We start from the raw sequence: 20,174 nt of genomic DNA on the forward strand, positions 1-20,174 counted from the left end.
AATTCCTACTGAATACGATCTCCACTAATGGTCTTTGAAGTCCTTTCATTGGACAGGGCTGTAGCAGCTGCTCCGAGATTAGTCCAAAAGTCAGGAAAACCAAGCCTCTTGTAATGAAGTGAAAACAAATACTAAAAGTAGTTACTAAACCTCTCTGGCACCTAATTTAAGATTGGACTTTTTTACCTAATAAAATTTGCTGGTAGATTGGCGTTTAATTCTTTGAAAACAATGCCATTATATTAAAAAAGTTCTGGTCGGTATGGATAGGAAATATATACGACCAATATGGGAAAAATAAATAATTTTTGTTATGTACAGTTTAGGTATAATGCTCCAAATCATGGAGCTATCACTTATAGCAACTCGGTGCTTTTCCCATTCAGGTCAATAGGTCCGCCTAGAGCAGGGTTGGTAAAGAGCATTAACTTATATATATATTTTCCTTTTTTTGAAATGTGATCAGCTGCATTGTAAAGGCAATAGATTGTACTTACATAGTTTTCCACATTCTTCGCAGTCAATGTCATTCTAAAAGAAAGAAAAAGTAAAGACAGCATCACATTGGCTTTCCAAGGGCCAGAAAAAACTAATGATGCAGTGGTGGAATATGAAGTAATATATTATGAAAAGGTCAGTACTGGAAAAATCCACACATCATTTTTGTTTGGCATATCAGGAGATATATATATTCAGAATGCTAACCTTTATAGAGTAAAGGGCACATCTCTCCACTATACGTGTTTAAAGTTTGTTTTTCTTTCTGCATTAGTTACTTGGTGGTCTTTGAAGGGTTGTTTCATTGAATGTAATGGGATACAATGTACAGGGTTTTAGGTCATGTTTGGTTAGTGTTAGACTATATTCACACTTGAGCTGGGCGTCTTTGATTGTTTTGGAGGCTTTTCTTTTGGAGCGATTGTACAAGCAGGTTGTGCTTGTTTTTGTTTTCATCTGAGGCTTGAGCTTTTTTTTCAAATTATTTTTAGCCAATGGAAAGCTAGTTACTGTGGGGAAAAAACACACAATGTGTGTGTTTGTCCACTTTTTGCACATTTGTATATTTCTTAGGTGCTCCCACTGACGTTTATTTGGGCCAAAAATCCTTGCAGTTTGTATTTCAAAAGAAGCTAATTTTTCAAGCTACAAGCTTCAATCAACACTATGTTCAGGTGTGAACAGGCACAAATGAAAAATCTGGGTTTTTCAATGTCGAGCATTACAGAGCTGCAAGCTACAAAATGCTCAGATGTGAATGGGGTATCCACGGCTTCAGAAAAAAGCAGAAGGAAGGAGGTGGTGTCAAGAGGGGTGGTCTGCAGAGTGGATGCCATCATTTTGCAATGGCATCTCTTCCTAAGAGAGAGGTCAATTTTGTATACTATACTTAATTATCTATTTAAGATTTGCTCACCACAAATTACCCTTGTAAACAATGGCCACTAATAAATTAACCAACTTTGACTGTACTGTTAACATGCAATCTCTATAGAGGTTTTATATTATTCACTTATAAATTCCCTTAAAGGAAAATTCTATTTAACTGATATGTAAACAATTTTAGGAATCATAACGCCAGACCACTACTCTTGTAACTGGCTTACTGATTTTTACAGACATCTGCAGAGACTTAGGCTGGTTTTCAGCTTTAGCTTCTAAGTTGCGTAAGATGACCAACAGCATAATAGGGAAACAATACATGTTTTTATATATATATATATATATATATATATATATATATATATATATATAGCATATAAATACTTTGTTGTGGGATTTATGTTGTTCTCATTGAAACTTTACACATGTACAGTGAAAATGTTAATCACTTAAAGAGGTTGTTTCCATTTTTTTCCCAGAATCACAAAGATCAAAATTACACAATCTTGAAAACACGATCTACGTTCATGACTGTGGATGGATTAAAACCTGGAACCACCTATGTTTTTCGAGTCCGAGCTCACACGGTTGGGGGACAAGGAATATATGGTGGTGAAATAGAGCTGGAGACCAGCACTGAAGGCAAGACATCTCATTCTAAACTTGGTTTCATTTTATATCAAGTAGCAAATGTTCTACTGTAAATCATATCCTAACAGCATGTAGTTCTGACTATATATAATTATTAAATATTGGCCTGGTTGCTATAGACAACAACAGTGTTATTAACTTCCTCTGATTTACAAAAGTCAGGGTGTATACATTGTATACTACAAATGTGGAAGGATTAGACATTCTTCCTGGGTTTTTTTTCAATGAGTTTCTCTTTTGAGAAGATTCCCCTTTAAAGTGATTCCAAAGTCTTATAATATTTTTTTTTTTTAGTGCACTCACCGCATTAAGATAAGAAAACTTTCCACTGTAAGTTGTGCCCCCTCCCTTCCCACCCAAACACTTACCTGACTCCTCCATCAATTCATTGCTGCCGCATCTGCAGCATCACTGCTCCGTCTTCTGAGTCTCACAGGACACACTGAGAACAGCGGGAGCCATAGGCTCCTGCTGCTGTCAGTCAAATCCTGTGAAGAGGTAGTGGAGGGCGTGGCTGAGCCATGCTATGTGTGTCTATGGACGCATGCAGCCCAGTTTAGAAGCATGCCCGCACTTCTGCTCCCTCAGTACATGGCTGAGGAAGCACCATAGGAAGGAGGAGTAGAGGGTGCCAACCCAAAGAGGAGGTAAGCCACCATTCTGTGTGATATTGTTAAGCATAATTTCTTTTTTATTTAATAAAAAACCTATCCCTGAATATCACTTTAATTCCTTAAATCCTCTCCTACTGACAACTGCCATCAGAACGAGAGGCAATTCCATCATTGATAATTGTCACTGGATTAGGAGGTAAGGTGAAAGCTCCCAATGTGTACATATGTCTATCAAATATAAAATCTACCAATTCCTGTCACTTCCTGTTGTGTCTCCAAGACAGGAAGTCAGGGGAAATATCCCAAAAAGGACCATACACAGTAATAAGCCTGACAGAGTTTAGTTCTAGTTGCATTCCTTAACGTGGCTAATGAAAATACATGATCTTAGCTTCTTGTAACCCTTTGTACAACAGAACTTGGTCTGGAGGCAGGGGTAGCACCAGCAGCCAATCAAGAGAGCTGCATACAAATGTAGCTACAAGGAACATGCTGACAGGAGGAAAGAACAGGATTGATGTGTTTATCAGACTATCATTCCTCCTTTACTGTCTACTTCCAGGTAGAAGGCAGAGAGGTGACCAGTCTGTACTACTTTAATGCAGCAGCTCTCATATAGGTAATTTATCAACTCATATAGGTAATTTAAAGTAGTTTGAGAATCAGAAGGTTTTTTACCATACTGCATGCAGCTTTCCCCACAGCCTTCCCCCTAAATACATTCCTAAGCCCGATTGCGATGTGTACAAGAGCTGAGGCTCTTTCAGCTCTCTCACTCCTTATTGGCTCAGATACAGCAGCAGGAGCCATTGGCTCCCGCTGCTGCCAATAAGAGAACCAGTGATGAGGAGCAGGGAATGGGTGGATACAACCACACATGAGCTCCCCCAGAGCAAGCAGCCTGCTGTGGGGGTACACATGGGGGGGGGGGGGGATTGCACGCAAAGCTCAGAATGCCGGTGTGGGATCCTAGAAGTGGAAAATTGGGGCTGCTCTGTGCAAACCCCATTGCACAGAGCATGTAAATATAACATGTTTGTAGTTTTAATAAAAAAAATGTACAGTCTCTGTAACTATGAATTTAGCTGTTTGCATGGAGTTCAGCCTTAGGTGCTGCAGACTATGCCAGGACTACACACAGTGCTTTTGGAAGTGGATCATTCTTCCAGATACTTGTGCAGCGGGGGCAAGTAATTTTCTTTTGAGTCTATGATTAGATCATTATTTTCTACTTTAAAACTGCTATGTGAGAAATTACCAATCTAACATAGCCCTTAGAGGTCATGGGAATCTTTAGCTTAATATTTATCAAGAAAAGTTTTTATCAGAATTGAATGGGAAGACTATTCATTTATTAGGAGTTATTAAACTCTTTAAGGAATGGGACATATAGTGTCCCTTGATTCAAGGAGCAAACTGAGTGCTAATGTAATACATTATGTATACCTAATTGCCAATTTCCATAAACACCCTTATTCCCAGCACACCCCGTTATGTATAATGAGGGTTTTATTAGGAAGAATTAATGTTCCCAGCGGATGTCCTTGTAATCTGGTGACATCCAGAATTTAATCCCAAATACAGGCTGATTTGCCTTTGTCTATCATGATTTATGGAGGATTAATGGATTCTCTCTGGAGTATTTTGGAAAACATCCTTTAATCTCTTCTGCATTGTGGCACTTCATTTACAAAGAGAACTTTATCATGATCAATATATAAACTTTCCCAGTTAACTGGTAGTAAATTAACCTCTTTCTGCAAACACTAATTTGAATATATTGGTGTGTGCTTATGCAATAATTTTGCACTCTCCCTTAATTAATTTTGTTACTGTTTAGATTGTTTTCATTAAATGCACACACATTTTATGCAGAAACAAAACCAATAATTCAACGTATATTAGGATAATTATGTAATTTTGTATTAAAATAGGGTGCTCACGCGCCTTCATTTATAGAAATGATGGGAGCTCACAAGGTTGCAAATCACTACAAAAATAGCCCCAAAGACAAACCCATTTCAGTTACTCAATACTTGAAAAACATATACAGTATATCTTACTGGAAAGATACCACAATAAATAATCAGCATGTAAAACCTTATTAAAACAACAGCCCTTTGCAAGCATCCGTAGTGCCGTTCTAGATCCACACTACCAGACAATATGCTAAATGCTCAAATAATAAACATCTCCGCATGGGAGCCATCCAGAAAAATGCAGTTGCGTCTACTGCACAACTGTTGAGCATATAATATTCACAGTAATAAATGGATAACAATGAGGCTGATTTACTAAAAGATTTGAGAAGAATGAAAATTATTTAAATTATCCAATCATGTACAGATGGAATAAATAAAGAGGACTTTTCTTCTTGCATGATTGGATTAAGTGAATCTTTGAGTATTGTCAAAATAAATCAATCGCAATGCTTTAAACATAAGTGCCCAGCGATGTCAATAAATGCAGCTGCAGAGTACAACCACTTCCATTTTAATTCAGTTTGTTATGTTTCTCTCCTCTATATATTTTTAAAAATAAAATTATGTTTTTATACAAAGTTTTATGGGGTTCATTTTCATTAGTTATTTTATGAGATTTTTTATAAATTAAGTAAATATTTACCGTAAATGGATTTTCCATGGATAGAGCCCCTTTCATGTAGTAACACAAATGGGGCTGTTTTGGTTTTTCCTTTCATGCAACAAGCTGACCCCTTTACATGCTTTGTTGCAGTTGGAGCTAACATGCAGTCCACTAACTGAAAAACAAGGGGGTTGATTTATGAATAAAAATCGTTCACTTAGCAAAGTGAATGCTCACTGAATTTATTAAATAAGATAGAGTTTTGTTCAGTTCAGTCAACCAGTCATGTGCTGTTTCAAATCATATGTTCGTGTTGCAATGTGTTAGTAAATACCGTGAACCTATGCCAAATTTAAATACCCAATCTTGTGCTAGGAAAAATCTTGTTTTTTTATTTTCACTTGCACTTGATTGGGTATTCAAAGTGTACACAGGTTCACCTAATTTTCCAAATTTCTCTTGAAAAGTGAACATACATACCAGAGGTGGCTCTAGAAACCAAAACAGGGTCACTATGAGCACCTGTGTTGTGGAGGCACGGTCATCATTGACAGCCACACCTACAGTCAAAAAACACATGCTTTCAAGTAATAAATAAAGAGTAGATTTAAAAAAAAAAGATTTATTAAAGCTTTTTTTCTTCAGCAGCTCAATAGGCGTTATTGAACGTTTTCGCTTTGGATACATTTTTTTCCAAACAATTAAATCATTTATTTTTCTGCAAAATCATTTTACTGAAATCACTATGTCTGTCCCTATTTTCTGGTGTATTGTTTACAAAATGTATTTATCTTCATCTGAAATAATTTATTTCCTAATACTCGTCCTCAGAATTTGTGTTTATTGGTTGGTGTCTATTTCTGTTTTCCAGATATGATTGCCATTACTGATCCCAATCAGATCACTATTTTAGCCATTTCTGTAGCTGGTGGAATTATTCTTCTTATTTTCCTGGTCACCTGCTTCTTTGTCAGTGGAAGGTAAAATGTTATACTTTGAAAAAATGTACAGTTTAAAATGATTTTCTCATGTCATCTCACATCATTCATTGCCCTTCTTAGGTTAATAAAGAAAATGTTTTCTTTAAATAAAGACATTTTGAATTTGGATGTTAATGGTGGCTAAGTAGGAGCTCTTAAATTGTACATTTTCAAACTTTTGGCGACCAAGTTGTAAAGTACATGTAAAAAGAGCCCTGGTGCAGAAGTCAAATTTTTTTTTAAAACTATAGATAAAACGTAAAAAAAAGTGTTAGTAGCTGTCACATTCAACTGTACTTGTTCTGTAATGTTGAATGCCTTTTGACATGTAGCTGAGGAAGCTCCTTAGAGGAGTGGTAAAATGTCTTCAACTTTACAGAACAGGTACAAGTGTGACAAGCGACAATTGGATATACCATGACCCAAAAAATGAGAACCTTCGTAGAATCTGTAAGTTAAAATAGTATTTGTCTTTTAAAGTGTCCACAAGTCATGTATAAATAGTGGAGTAATTAAGTACTATTGCTAACAATACCATTTCCTTGATAAAAACCAAATAAAAGAAACAAGGATTTTTTTTTTAAAGTGAACATCAGTTTAGGAAAGTTTGCTTCAGTGACTTGTTTTTATTATTTATTTCAGGTACTTATATAGCACCGTCAGTTTATGCAGCACTTTACATATATATTGTACATTCACATCAGTCCCTAACCCTCAAGGGGTATACAATCTAAGGTCCCTAACTTGCATTCATTTATACATGGGCCAATGTAGACAGGATCCAATTAGCCTACCAGCATGTTTTTGGAGTGTGGGAGGAAACCAGAGTACCCAGAGGAAACCCACGCAGGCACAGGGAGAACATGCAAACTCCAGGCAGGTGGTGCCATGGTTGGGATTTGAACCAACGACCCTAGTACTGACAGGCAGAAGTGCTAACCATTTAGCCACTGTGCTGCCCATTATTTTATTTGCTTTTTTATTGAATATATTTTGGTGCAGTATGTTATTTCAGAAAACACCAATTAATTCTTGGTTTGAATGAGTAAATATTTGCCTATTCTTGAACCCATTTGTAAAAGTAAATTCTGTCCATGTTTTCTCAACCAGTGGGATAGCATTTGCCATTAGGCAAGCACAGTAAGCAGTACAGGCTAACTTATGCTTGGTTGTATTTTCTGTTAGCTTCAGATTATTTAATACCATGACCCCTGACTCAGTTCCCCTTGTTATTGTTCAGTTTCCTTTTTCTTTGTCTCCTGGTGTATCTAAGTCAAGGTAACCTTGCAGCATTTATTTATTTTCACTGATTGCATTATTGATTGGTGGGAGCTGTATAATGATTGCGGCCTCTTGTTTAGGAAGATCTTTACTCTGTTTTTCCTCTAAGGCTTTACTGCTAGTTCAGCTCACATAATGTAGATTGACCCATATTGCAGAGACCTTGTGCTCATCTCAGTAAAAGTCACAGGGTTGTAGGTAAATCTGCATTATGTCTGCAACACAGCACATTGTAGCAGCACAAGAACCCATTTCTTAGAGTCAAATTCCTTACACTAAATACAAGTTTGCATATGCAAGAACAAGTTCAAAGTGGGCCTGCGTTTTGCCTAGGCAGTAAAAAAAACAAAGACACAAGTTCACTTTATAGCCTGATGAGTTAGTATCAGGCCGCAGTTGGTTAGACACTGTTTCCCTGTCCATGTGGCACTCCGCTGACCTGACAAGGCTAAGTGGGTTGTGAGAAGAGAGCAACTGCATCTGAAATGTGTGCTGTTTCATCTGGTGTCTCTGCTACAGTGTTTAGGACTGCTGCTATCACCCTCAGAGACTTTAGGAGGTAGCCTGCTTGTGTATCTAATGTTGCAGACACCCACAAGAGGAAGGAAACTTTGTGACAAACTTCAGAGTGGTGAGAGGCCTTTGGCCACCGATTTTGTTATACTCCTGTTTAGAGCACTCCAAAGTACACTTAAGTCCTAACACTGGCCAATGACAGCCTCTCCGAAAAGAAAAACAGTGCCTTGGGGATATGCATCCACTACCACACCCTCAACAGAAGTACCATCCCTGACCAGTACACCACTGTGCGGATAAAAGATGATCTGCAATACCTGTGGGGTGAAGTAGTAGTTTAGTCTGATGGATCTAAGGGGTGGATATTATCATATTCCCAAACACCATGAAGACCAAAAGAAGACTGCTTTCATATGCCTGTTGGGGTTCTATGAGTGTGACCAGATACCCCAGGTTCTGTCAGGAGCCCCCAATGACTTTTTAGCAACTGATCTCAGGCATGTTGTCTCAGCTGTCCACTGACCCAAAGACATAGCAAGCTGTCACTTTCTGGCCAAGACCCCTCACCTTGAAACTGAGGTCAGTCCTGGGGTTCTGCTCCTAGTTTCAAAGATTAGTGAAGGGATTCTCCCAAATAGCTTGATTCATCAATGAATTGCTGAGAAGTGAGGATGTAGAAGGTGGATCAGAAATGCCAGGGCAGGCACTTTATATGGCGTGGACTTTGAGGTCAAGACAGACAATAATCCACTCACCTCCATCACCAGGACACTGGTGGCTAGCTGCTGTATCGAGCTTCCGCTTCACCTTGAAGAACCATCTGGGAGTCTTGGAAATAGGAATGGGGGTGAGCTCCACACTATATATGTCCCGATATAGGAGTTCTGTTAGACTAGAGTTAGGGGATCAAACATCGCAGAAGGCAATGTGGCTTCCACATATATCTGCACATGTATGCAAACATGTATACTAACATAGTGTAGAATTTGTTATAAATTGTTGCTCTCTACCAGAAATATGCCTTTGAACAGCTTTGCCAACAGCGTCCGGGCGCTCCGGGCCTTATATCCCTTCTTTATGCAGCTCTGAACAGACGCCCGTCGCATACTTCTCTTTCATATGTTGTTCAGTGGGAGCGCGATCTGGGAGTGGCTGTGGATCCGGAGGACTGGAATAGGGCTTGGTCATTCATAGCTAAATGCTCATTTAATACGACCACACTGGAGGCAGCCTATAAGGTATTGTTTTGGTGGTATTGGGTTCCAGCTCGGTTGGCCCGAGCTAACCCTGCCTGTAGTGATCGATGTTTTCGGGGTTGTGGCCATCGTGGAGATGTCTTGCACATCTGGTGGTCATGTCCGAGACTGTTTCGTTTTTGGTCTCGTGTGTTTGGCCTCCTTTTCACCTTGTTCCATCTCTCCATACGCCGGGATGCCCGATATGTCTTGCTTCATTGCCCCATACCGGGCCTCTTGGTTCACCAGCAGAAGTTGGCTTCTTATTTGTTTTTATCGGCCACTAGAACAATTGCCCAGAGTCCGTTTGTCCCTCTTCAGGGGGTGCGGGATAGTATGACTACTATGATGCTCAACGAGCAGATGTCGAGTATCCGTATCAACTCCCACCGTAAATTTTTGAAAATATGGGAGCCGTGGTTGCAATATGCCTTTCCCACACTCCCCCCGGCTAGTCTGGGGATGTAATGGCGTTCGATATTGGCGCTCTTGGACCCCTGCTTTTTGCCTCCCCCCTTTTTTTTTTTTTCTCCCCTTTTCTCTCTCTCTGTTTTTGGTGTGACTGGACAGCTGCCTTTAGTTGTTAGAGTCAGTTGCATTAATGTTTTGTTCCTTATGTGTCATTGATAGCCCTGCGTGGGCGTACCTTTTGCCCTGTTGGTGTTAGAGTACTGTTTTTTTCTTTTATTTTGCACTTTTTTTTTCCAATTGATAGCCCCTGTGTGGGCGAGTTTTATTGCCTCTGTTTTATAATGTTTAAAAAATTATTAAAAACCATTGGAATATAAATTGTTGCTCTCTGAATGGTAAGTGTGCTGGGAACTTTTTATGTGTATTTTTCAGCATTTAATACTTGCTTCTCTGCACTCATATGCTGCTATGTTTACTGCTGGCAGCCAGGAGAAGAAACTTTGTGTAATCATCTTGCATAATCTATAGTCAGACAAGCAATTTGAGTTTACACACAGGTGAGGACCGTCTTCCTGCTGCCATGTGATAGCAATGGACTAATTACCAAACATGGAAAGATGTGAGTGAATCATATAACTTTTATACACAGAAGTTCTAGATATTTATTTGCACTCGAAATAGCCAATTACGTGATAGGGAAGCAATGAAAAGGTATTTGCAGGGGAAGACTAGGTAATTAAAGTGCATCTGTTGGCTTTAACTTGCATAGGCAAAGCACAGGTTAACGTTGCAGTAACCTGTCACAATGGTTGATATCACAGCTGAGGCTTCCAACTATGGTTGTATTCTGCCATATCCCAGAAGTGAGATTAGATCAAGTAGCACACCTCTGCACCATCAAACAAAATGTGCCTGCTGGCAGTTTCCAGCATTAGACAGGAACCTCAGCAATGAAATGCAACAGCTGTATGACAGGTTCCTTTTCAATTTTATTTTAGCATTGTAAGAAAAGCAGCAAAGTGCTGGCTGTATTGTATACCAAAAGGAAGCAACTCCTTTACCACTAAAAATGTGGCAGGTAGTGCCTGATCTGGTAGAAAGAGTTATTGTTAGCAGTGGGAAGAATTCTACGCTCGGTCCAAAAGTAATTACATGTACGATCTGATTGGTACAATTTAGCAAGGTATGTGCTATTGACACTTTAAGGACTCGTTCACACTTGACTGTTTTACCAACCCTTACCAAACGCCCCTATAGCGTCTGGCAAGCGTTAGTCTGGCGCTTGCGGAGCGTTTTTTAACGCTCGGCAAACGCTCCGCAAACGCCACATGCGCGGTTTAGCAGCGGTTGCTAGGCATTTGCCGAGCGTTAAAAACGCCCCACAAATGCCTATAATGAAGTTTAAATGGTGTTACCGCTACGCAACAGCGCCGCAAACGCCGGCCGGGCATTTGCGGAGCGGCACCATAGACTAGAATAGGAGGCTTCAATGCCTCCTGACTCGACCAGAGGCGTCCGTTTTGCCGCGATGCGACGCTAACGCTAACGCTCCCGTTAGAACAGCACCATGTGCTGCAATGTGCAGAATTGTCCGAGGCGTTTGGGAAGAGGTAAAAACGCTTCCCAAACGCCTCTCTGCCACCTGCACACAACGCTAGTGTGAACGTAGCCTAAGAGTTGGTAAAAGGGGGAAGGCTACATCTCTGAACTAAGATGTTGATTTACTAAAGGTGGAACATGCAAAATCAGGCTCACTTCTGGATAGAAACCAATCAGCTTTCCATGTTTTGCCAAAGCTTAATTGAACAAGCTGAGGTCAGAAGCTGATTGGTGTTTATGCAGACGTGAGTCTGATTTTACACTCTCCAGCTTTAGTAAATAAACCCATAAATGTCTATATTTTTTTTTTTAAATCCAAACAACTTTTATTGTCAGGATAATAGAGAAAATGGAACAGTACTTACAGAACCCACAATGACCTTACTGCAACAGCAGGATTACACATAAACAGAACAACGTGGATACGCAGATCTCGTAATAAACAGAATACCAAAAATGGTAATCAAACAAAACAGAGAACAAAAGGATCCAAAACTTCTTTGACAATGCCCTGCTTTTTCCTGTTTACATTTCATTCCTTCCCGTGCAGACGTAAACAGAAATGGGGAAAAGGAACAAAGCCCAAAACATGCCTTCGAAATGTCTATAATTGATATTTTAGTGACTCAAAGACCAGGAGGCAAATGTAACATGCTTCCTATGGTAAGTTCTTTGAAGATCAGTAAAATGCAGTATACAGAACTCTTAATAAAGAATTGTTCCTCTAAAAGAGTTTTATATTCCCTATTGTGGAGTATAGATAACACTCATTGTCGTTAATGCCCAGCTCCAACCATAATGTTTTTATTTTAAGTTGTTCATAGAATGTAAAAAGATTTAGAACCTCTTTTGAGTTTTTTTTATTGTTATTTGCCCTTGTCGGGAGATTTATACCTCACTTCCTGCTCTTTCTGACACCTATCACATGGGCAGGATGTGAGGCAAATCCCCAGAATGGGGACACAGAAAGTAATGAAAACTTGAAAGAGGTTCAAGCCTGTGCCCATTCTGCTAGATAAAAAAAATATTACTGTCTCTGTTCACATTGGGAAGATTTAAATCACTTTCTGGTCTGTCTGACACCCATTAACTAGGCAGGAGACATACATAGAAGTAAAATCCTATGAACCACTAAAGTGCAAAATCTGGTGCAGCTCTACATAGAAACCAATAAACTTCCAGATTTTATTGCCAAAGCTTAATTGAACAATCTGAAGTTAGAAGCTGATTGGCTACTATGCATGGCTGCACCAGATTATGCACTCTCCAGCTTTAGTAAATCAGCCCCACTGTGTGGATCAGGTCTGTTGGTAAGTATGTTGGGGCCAGTGGGCTGCACTCAGGGAAATAGGGGGAATTATTCAAATGACAACTTCACTTAAGGTGAAGTTGTTTTTTAGTTCACAATTAAAAAACATGCATTTTCTATGGATCAATGGGGTTAATTTACTAAAAGCAAGACTAGACATGTGTGATTCATTTAGTTAGAAATTGAAATATGGAGGAAATTTGTCATTTTTCTGAATTATTATAATTACAGGTACTTATATAGTACCATCAATTTACTCAGCACTTTACATATATATTGTATATTCACATCAGTCCCTAACCTTTAAGGGGTGTACAATCTAAGGTCCCTACCTCACATTCATACATACATATACTAGGCAGGGGTGTATTTACCACAAGGCAAACAAAGCATTTGCCTAGGGCAGCATTTTTCAAGGGGGCAGCAGCATTTTTAAGGGGGGCAGCGCCAGCCCCCAAAAGAAGGGAAAAAGCATGGGGACCAGGTGGGATCTGATAGAGGCTGCGGGTTTCTTGATGGTGGATGCAGTGCCTGACTCTTGTTTCCGGGGAGGTCCAGAGCTGTGAAGGTGAGTTTCTTCTCTCTATTGCCGGGGTGGGGAGGGTTGCCAGTGTATGGGGGGCGGTGGTAGTGGAAGGCTCTCTTGGGTGGGGGGAGAGCTGAGGTGTTGTTTGTTAATGTCAGGCTCTCTGCATGCGGGAGGGGGGGTTTGGTCAGTGTCAAGGTCTCTCTGTGGTGGTGGTGGTGGGGGGGGCTGATTTTTGTATTGCTTAGGGCAGCACGAAACCTAAATACACCACTGATACTAGGGCCAATTTAGACAGGATCCAATAGGTCTGCCAGCATGTCTTGGGAGTGTGGGAGGAAACCGGAGTACTCAGAGGAAACCCACGCAGGCACAGGGAGAACATGCAAACTCCAGGCAGGTAGTGCTGTGGTTGAGATTTGAACCAATGACCCTAGTACTGCCAGGCTGAAGTGCTAACCACTTAGCCACTCTGCTGCCCTTATCACAACAATAAAGTATTTTAACAAATCTGAAATAAATTATAATGAAACCAAATAATGTAGCGAAAGAACAAATGATTTTGAATTAGAAAATTATATGGAATTCGAAAATGAAATTGAACTCGAAAGTGAATTTGAGTTTCAAAAATAATTTTGAATTTCAAATAGAAACATATTGCAATAAACAGAGTAAGGTATAAACATGAAAAAAGATAATGATTCCTACTTGGGCTGCTTTCACACTGCTTTGTTGCAAAAATGCAGCAAAAAAGTATATGCATTTTTGCTGCATTTTTGCTGTGGTGCGTGGAGTAGAATAGAAAATGGAAAAGAGACAAATAGAACAAAATAGAATAGAGTAAAATAAAACAGAATAGAATAGAACAGAGTGGAATAGAATAGAATCCAAAGAAATTGAAAAGAATAGAATATGATAGAATAGAATTGAATAAAATAAAACAGAATAGAATAGAAAATAATAGAATAGAACATAAAAGAATATAATAGAATAAAATAGAATAGAAGAGAATACAACTGAATAGAATAGAAAAAAACAAAATAGAATATTATAGAACTTTACCAAATCGATTCAAAAATATCTACTGAATCCAAATGTACAAAACACATCCAAAAATATGAAATGGATTCTTAAAACAAATCATTCTAACATAACAAATATGACGAAACGTAATTATTAACTTAACAAGCAAATCCAAAGCAAAACAAATTTTTCTGTCATGCACATCTCTAAAATAAACAGTGTACTTTGCAAGTGTAATTGCAGTCTGCAAGTGCAGTTGCTCCACAGCCTAGCAAATGAGACGATGCTTCACTTTGCAAAGTAAATCCAATCACATGCAAGGAAAATTAAAAAAACAGCTCCAGAGCAACTGCAAAGTCTGTTTGCCTTTAGTAATTCAATTCCAGATCAATGGCAATTTTCAGGGACTTCCTCATCAATAGTATAATAATAATAATAATAAAAAATAATTACAAAATAATACTTCATTTATTAGTGTGAAAAATGTGATCTGTGAAGGAATTCAGCAAGCCTTCTTTCTGTCAACTAAGCACAATTATTGAGAGGTTACCGGACACTTGTCCTTAATTAACCTATGTGGAGTGAAAAGCAGAAAAAGCAGAAATGTGAACAGGATTCAGAATGTCACCTATTACATTTATCACAGCAGGTCCTTGATAGAATTTCACTGGGATATATTTTCACTCTTGATAAGCTGTCAGATTTCTGCAATTCCATTTTATATATCCTAATATAGCACTGCTATCTAAGGATGTGTGTTTACATTAGAGTTCACTTGCTGTGTATTGAATGTTTTAGCTGCTAGCTTTTTTTTTTTTTGCAGCTGTACCAGTTTTGAGTACTATGTCTTATGTCATACCTCTTCTTTTACAAATGTATATAGGCATGATCATGTACACGATTCTCTCATTAGCTCAGTCTTTTTAAACTAAACACTTTTTAAGGTAAAGTAAAAATAATGTAACTGTGTGTTGAAAAAAATGTTTAATCAGCTACTTTGTTTTTTAATGACAGCCCTTAATGCAGGCCATAGACCAGGGGTGGGCAAACTTTTTGACTTGAGGGCCGCAATGGGTTCATATATTGGACCCGGGGGCCGGACCAAGAGTAGATGAATGATGTGTCATCCATAGTAAGTATAGTAATATTCCCCCATAGTAAGCATAGTAATTAATCCCCCATATAGTAATTCATCCCCCATAGTAATTCATCCCCCATATAGTAATTCATCCCCCATATAGTAATTCATCCCCCATAGTAATTCATCCCCCATATAGTAATTCATCCCCCCTATAGTAATTCATCCCCCATATAGTAATTCATCCCCCATATAGTAATTCATCCCCCATAGTAATTCATCCCCCATAGTAATTCATCCCCCATATAGTAATTCATCCCCCCTATAGTAATTCATCCCCCATATAGTAATTCATCCCCCATAGTGATTCATCCCCCATAGTAATTCATCCCCCATATAGTAATTCATCCCCCCTATAGTAATTCATCCCCCATAGTAATTCATCCCCCATAGTAATTCATCCCCCATATAGTAATTCATCCCCCATAGTAATTCATCCCCCCATAGTAATTCATCCCCCATATAGTAATTCATCCCCCATATTAATTCATCCCTCAAAGTACTATTCCCCCCAAGTAGTAAGCCAAGTCCCCCCTGTGTCAATTCACTTACCTTTGCTCCGTGCGTTCCTCTCGCCGTGTTCCCGCGCCGTTCTGGTCTTCAGGGCGGACTGTGAGAGGAGCCTAGCTCCCCTCCCCTCACGTTCGTCACGCTGCCCCGCCTACACACATCCTGACAGCCACATCCGCGGGCCGGATTAAAAGGTCCACCGGGCCGTATACGGCCCGCGGGCCGTAGTTTGCCCATTGCTGCCATAGACAGTTCGTTTATCGGCCGATTTTTCGCCCAAAAAACGAAACATAGTTCGTTCTGTAAACCGATGTTGCCACCAATGATTGCGAAAATCGGCCGTTTTTCACAAATTTTCCAACATGAACGAAATGAGGAGGAACCGCGAAAATCAGTTGATGCCATTGCCCCACTAACAGTGCAAAAATCAGCCGATTATTCTTTCGGATGAAAAATTGGCAATAAACAAACCGTCAGGGGTTCAAATTTCAAGTCCAAACCTACTAGCCGGTCACAAAACTTACTCTCCACCAGTTGCCCCACCCAACCTTACCCCAACCCCAACCCTGAGCCTCCCCAAACCCCACCCCTGGCCCACCCCCAACCACGCCCCCTTAAAGCTTAAGAAATTACATTTTTCTTTAGAATAAATAGTCCAAAATATAAAACTGTACACAGTAATGTATATCCCAGCTCCCCTGTACTCCATTATAGTGATGACATGTATACAGTAATGTATATCCCAGCTCCCCTGTACTCCATTATAGTGATGACATGTATACAGTAATGTATATCCCAGCTCCCCTGTACTCCATTACAGTGATATGACATGTATACAGTAATGTATATCCCAGCTCCCCTGTACTCCGTTATAGTGATATGACATGTATACAGTAATGTATATCCCAGCCCCCCTGTACTCCGTTATAGTGATATGACATGTATACAGTAATGTATATCCCAGCTCCCCTGTACTCCGTTATAGTGATATGACATGTATACAGTAATGTATATCCCAGCTCCCCTGTACTCCGTTATAGTGATATGACATGTAGACAGTAATGTATATTCCAGCTCCCCTGTACTCCATTATAGTGATATGACATGTACACAGTAATGTATATCCCAGCTCCCCTGTACTCCATTATAGTGATATGACATGTACACAGTATGTATATCCCAGCTCCCCTGTACTCCGTTATAGTGATATGACATGTATACAGTAATGTATATCCCAGCTCCCCTGTACTCCATTATAGTGATATGACATGTACACAGTAATGTATATCCCAGCTCCCCTGTACTCCATTATAGTGATATGACATGTATACAGTAATGTATATCCCCCCTCCCCTGTACTCCGTTATAGTGATATGACATGTATACAGTAATGTATATCCCAGCTCCCCTGTACTCCATTATAGTGATATGACATGTACACAGTAATGTATATCCCAGCTCCCCTGTACTCCGTTATAGTGATATGACATGTATACAGTAATGTATATCCCCCCTCCCCTGTACTCCATTATAGTGATATGACACGTATACAGTAATGTATATCCCAGCTCCCCTGCACTCCGTTATAGTGATATGACATGTATACAGTAATGTATATCCCCCCTCCCCTGTACTCCATTATAGTGATATGACACGTATACAGTAATGTATATCCCCCCTCCCCTGTACTCCGTTATAGTGATATGACACGTATACAGTAATGTATATCCCAGCTCCCCTGTACTCCATTATAGGGATATGACACGTACACAGTATGTATATCTTAGCTCCCCTGTACTCCATTATAGTGATATGACATGTAGACAGTAATGTATATCCCAGCTCCCCTGTACTCCGTTATAGTGATATGACATGTAGACAGTAATGTATATTCCAGCTCCCCTGTACTCCATTATAGTGATATGACATGTACACAGTAATGTATATCCCAGCTCCCCTGTACTCCATTATAGTGATATGACATGTACACAGTATGTATATCCCAGCTCCCCTGTACTCCGTTATAGTGATATGACATGTATACAGTAATGTATATCCCAGCTCCCCTGTACTCCATTATAGTGATATGACATGTACACAGTAATGTATATCCCAGCTCCCCTGTACTCCATTATAGTGATATGACATGTATACAGTAATGTATATCCCCCCTCCCCTGTACTCCGTTATAGTGATATGACATGTATACAGTAATGTATATCCCAGCTCCCCTGTACTCCATTATAGTGATATGACATGTACACAGTAATGTATATCCCAGCTCCCCTGTACTCCGTTATAGTGATATGACATGTATACAGTAATGTATATCCCCCCTCCCCTGTACTCCATTATAGTGATATGACACGTATACAGTAATGTATATCCCAGCTCCCCTGCACTCCGTTATAGTGATATGACATGTATACAGTAATGTATATCCCCCCTCCCCTGTACTCCATTATAGTGATATGACACGTATACAGTAATGTATATCCCCCCTCCCCTGTACTCCGTTATAGTGATATGACACGTATACAGTAATGTATATCCCAGCTCCCCTGTACTCCATTATAGTGATATGACACGTACACAGTATGTATATCTTAGCTCCCCTGTACTCCATTATAGTGATATGACATGTAGACAGTAATGTATATCCCAGCTCCCCTGTACTCCGTTATAGTGATATGACATGTAGACAGTAATGTATATTCCAGCTCCCCTGTACTCCATTATAGTGATATGACATGTACACAGTAATGTATATCCCAGCTCCCCTGTACTCCGTTATAGTGATATGACATGTAGACAGTAATGTATATCCCAGCTCCCCTGTACTCCATTATAGTGATATGACATGTATACAGTAATGTATATCCCAGCTCCCCTGTACTCCGTTATAGTGATATGACATGTATACAGTAATGTATATCCCAGCTCCCCTGTACTCCGTTATAGTGATATGACATGTACACAGTAATGTATATCCCAGCTCCCCTGTACTCCATTATAGTGATATGACATGTACACAGTAATGTATATCCCAGCTCCCCTGTAGTCCATTATAGTGATATGACATGTATACAGTATGTATATCCCAGCTCCCCTGAACTCCGTTATAGTGATATGACATGTAGACAGTAATGTATATCCCAGCTCCCCTGTACTCTGTTATAGTGATATGACATGTACACAGTAATGTATATCCCAGCTCCCCTGTACTCCATTATAGTGATGACATGTATACAGTAATGTATATCCCAGCTCCCCTGAACTCCGTTATAGTGATATGACATGTATACTCAGTAATGTATATCCCAGCTCCCCTGTACTCCATTATAGTGATATGACATGTATACAGTAATGTATATCCCAGCTCCCCTGTACTCCATTATAGTGATATGACATGTATACAGTAATGTATATCCCAGCTCCCCTGTACTCCATTACAGTGATATGACATGTAGACAGTAATGTATATCCCAGCTCCCCTGTACTCCATTACAGTGATATGACATGTATACAGTAATGTATATCCCCCCTCCCCTGTACTCCATTATAGTGATATGACATGTATACAGTAATGTATATCCCAGCTCCCCTGTACTCCATTATAGTGATATGACATGTAGACAGTAATGTATATCCCAGCTCCCCTGTACTCCATTATAGTTATATGACACGTATACAGTATGTATATCCCAGCTCCCCTGTATTCCATTATAGTGATATGACATGTATACAGTAATGTATATCCCAGCTCCCCTGTACTCCATTATAGTTATATGACATGTATACAGTATGTATATCCCAGCTCCCCTGTACTCCGTTATAGTGATATGACATGTATACAGTATGTATATCCCAGCTCCCCTGTACTCCGTTATAGTGATATGACATGTACACAGTAATGTATATCCCAGCTCCCCTGTACTCCGTTACAGTGATATGACATGTATACAGTAATGTATATCCCAGCTCCCCTAATCATTACTGTATACATGTCATATCACTATATTGGAGTACAGGGGAGCTGGGGTATACATTACTGAGTAATGTATATCCCAGCTCCCCTGTACTCCGTTATATTGATAGGACATGTTGTATACAGTACTTACTGTCCCCCCCGAGTCCCCCGTGGCGGTGGAGAGGGTGTCTCCTCTCAGTGGAGGAGAGCGGACCTCTCCTGCATCTGTCCCCCGGCGGCGGTGCCACAGAAGCCGGAAACCGTAAGTTGTAAACCGGAACTCGGCTTCACAATGAGGCTTGGAGCGCAGGTGAAGTTGCTCCATGCTTCATCTGTGCTCACTGCTCGCAGTCGCTCGCCGCTCGCCACAGAGGAATTTCTCCTCGCATTTGGCGAGCGGGCAAGCTGCTTTTTCAAGCCCTGGTCTATGGCCCTCATAAAGCCT

General features: G+C 39.8%; 1 protein-coding gene across 3 annotated transcripts in view; it reads left to right on the forward strand.

Moving 5' to 3' along the window:
• LOC149467286 (ephrin type-A receptor 3-like) overlaps positions 1-20,174 on the forward strand; it is a 267,500-nt gene that overhangs the window by 139,502 nt on the left and 107,824 nt on the right. For all 3 annotated transcript variants that reach the window (XM_089671959.1, XM_089671961.1, XM_089671960.1), the window contains 3 exons: positions 521-633; positions 1,860-2,022; positions 6,103-6,211. In XM_089671959.1, the coding sequence (XP_089528085.1) occupies positions 521-633; positions 1,860-2,022; positions 6,103-6,211 (385 nt within the window). The remainder of the gene's footprint in view (positions 1-520; positions 634-1,859; positions 2,023-6,102; positions 6,212-20,174) is intronic.

Source organism: Staurois parvus, unplaced genomic scaffold, assembly GCF_062004578.1.
Source record: "Staurois parvus isolate SC_StPar_1 unplaced genomic scaffold, SC_StPar_1.0 ptg000116l, whole genome shotgun sequence".
Classification (NCBI taxonomy): Eukaryota; Metazoa; Chordata; class Amphibia; order Anura; family Ranidae; genus Staurois; species Staurois parvus.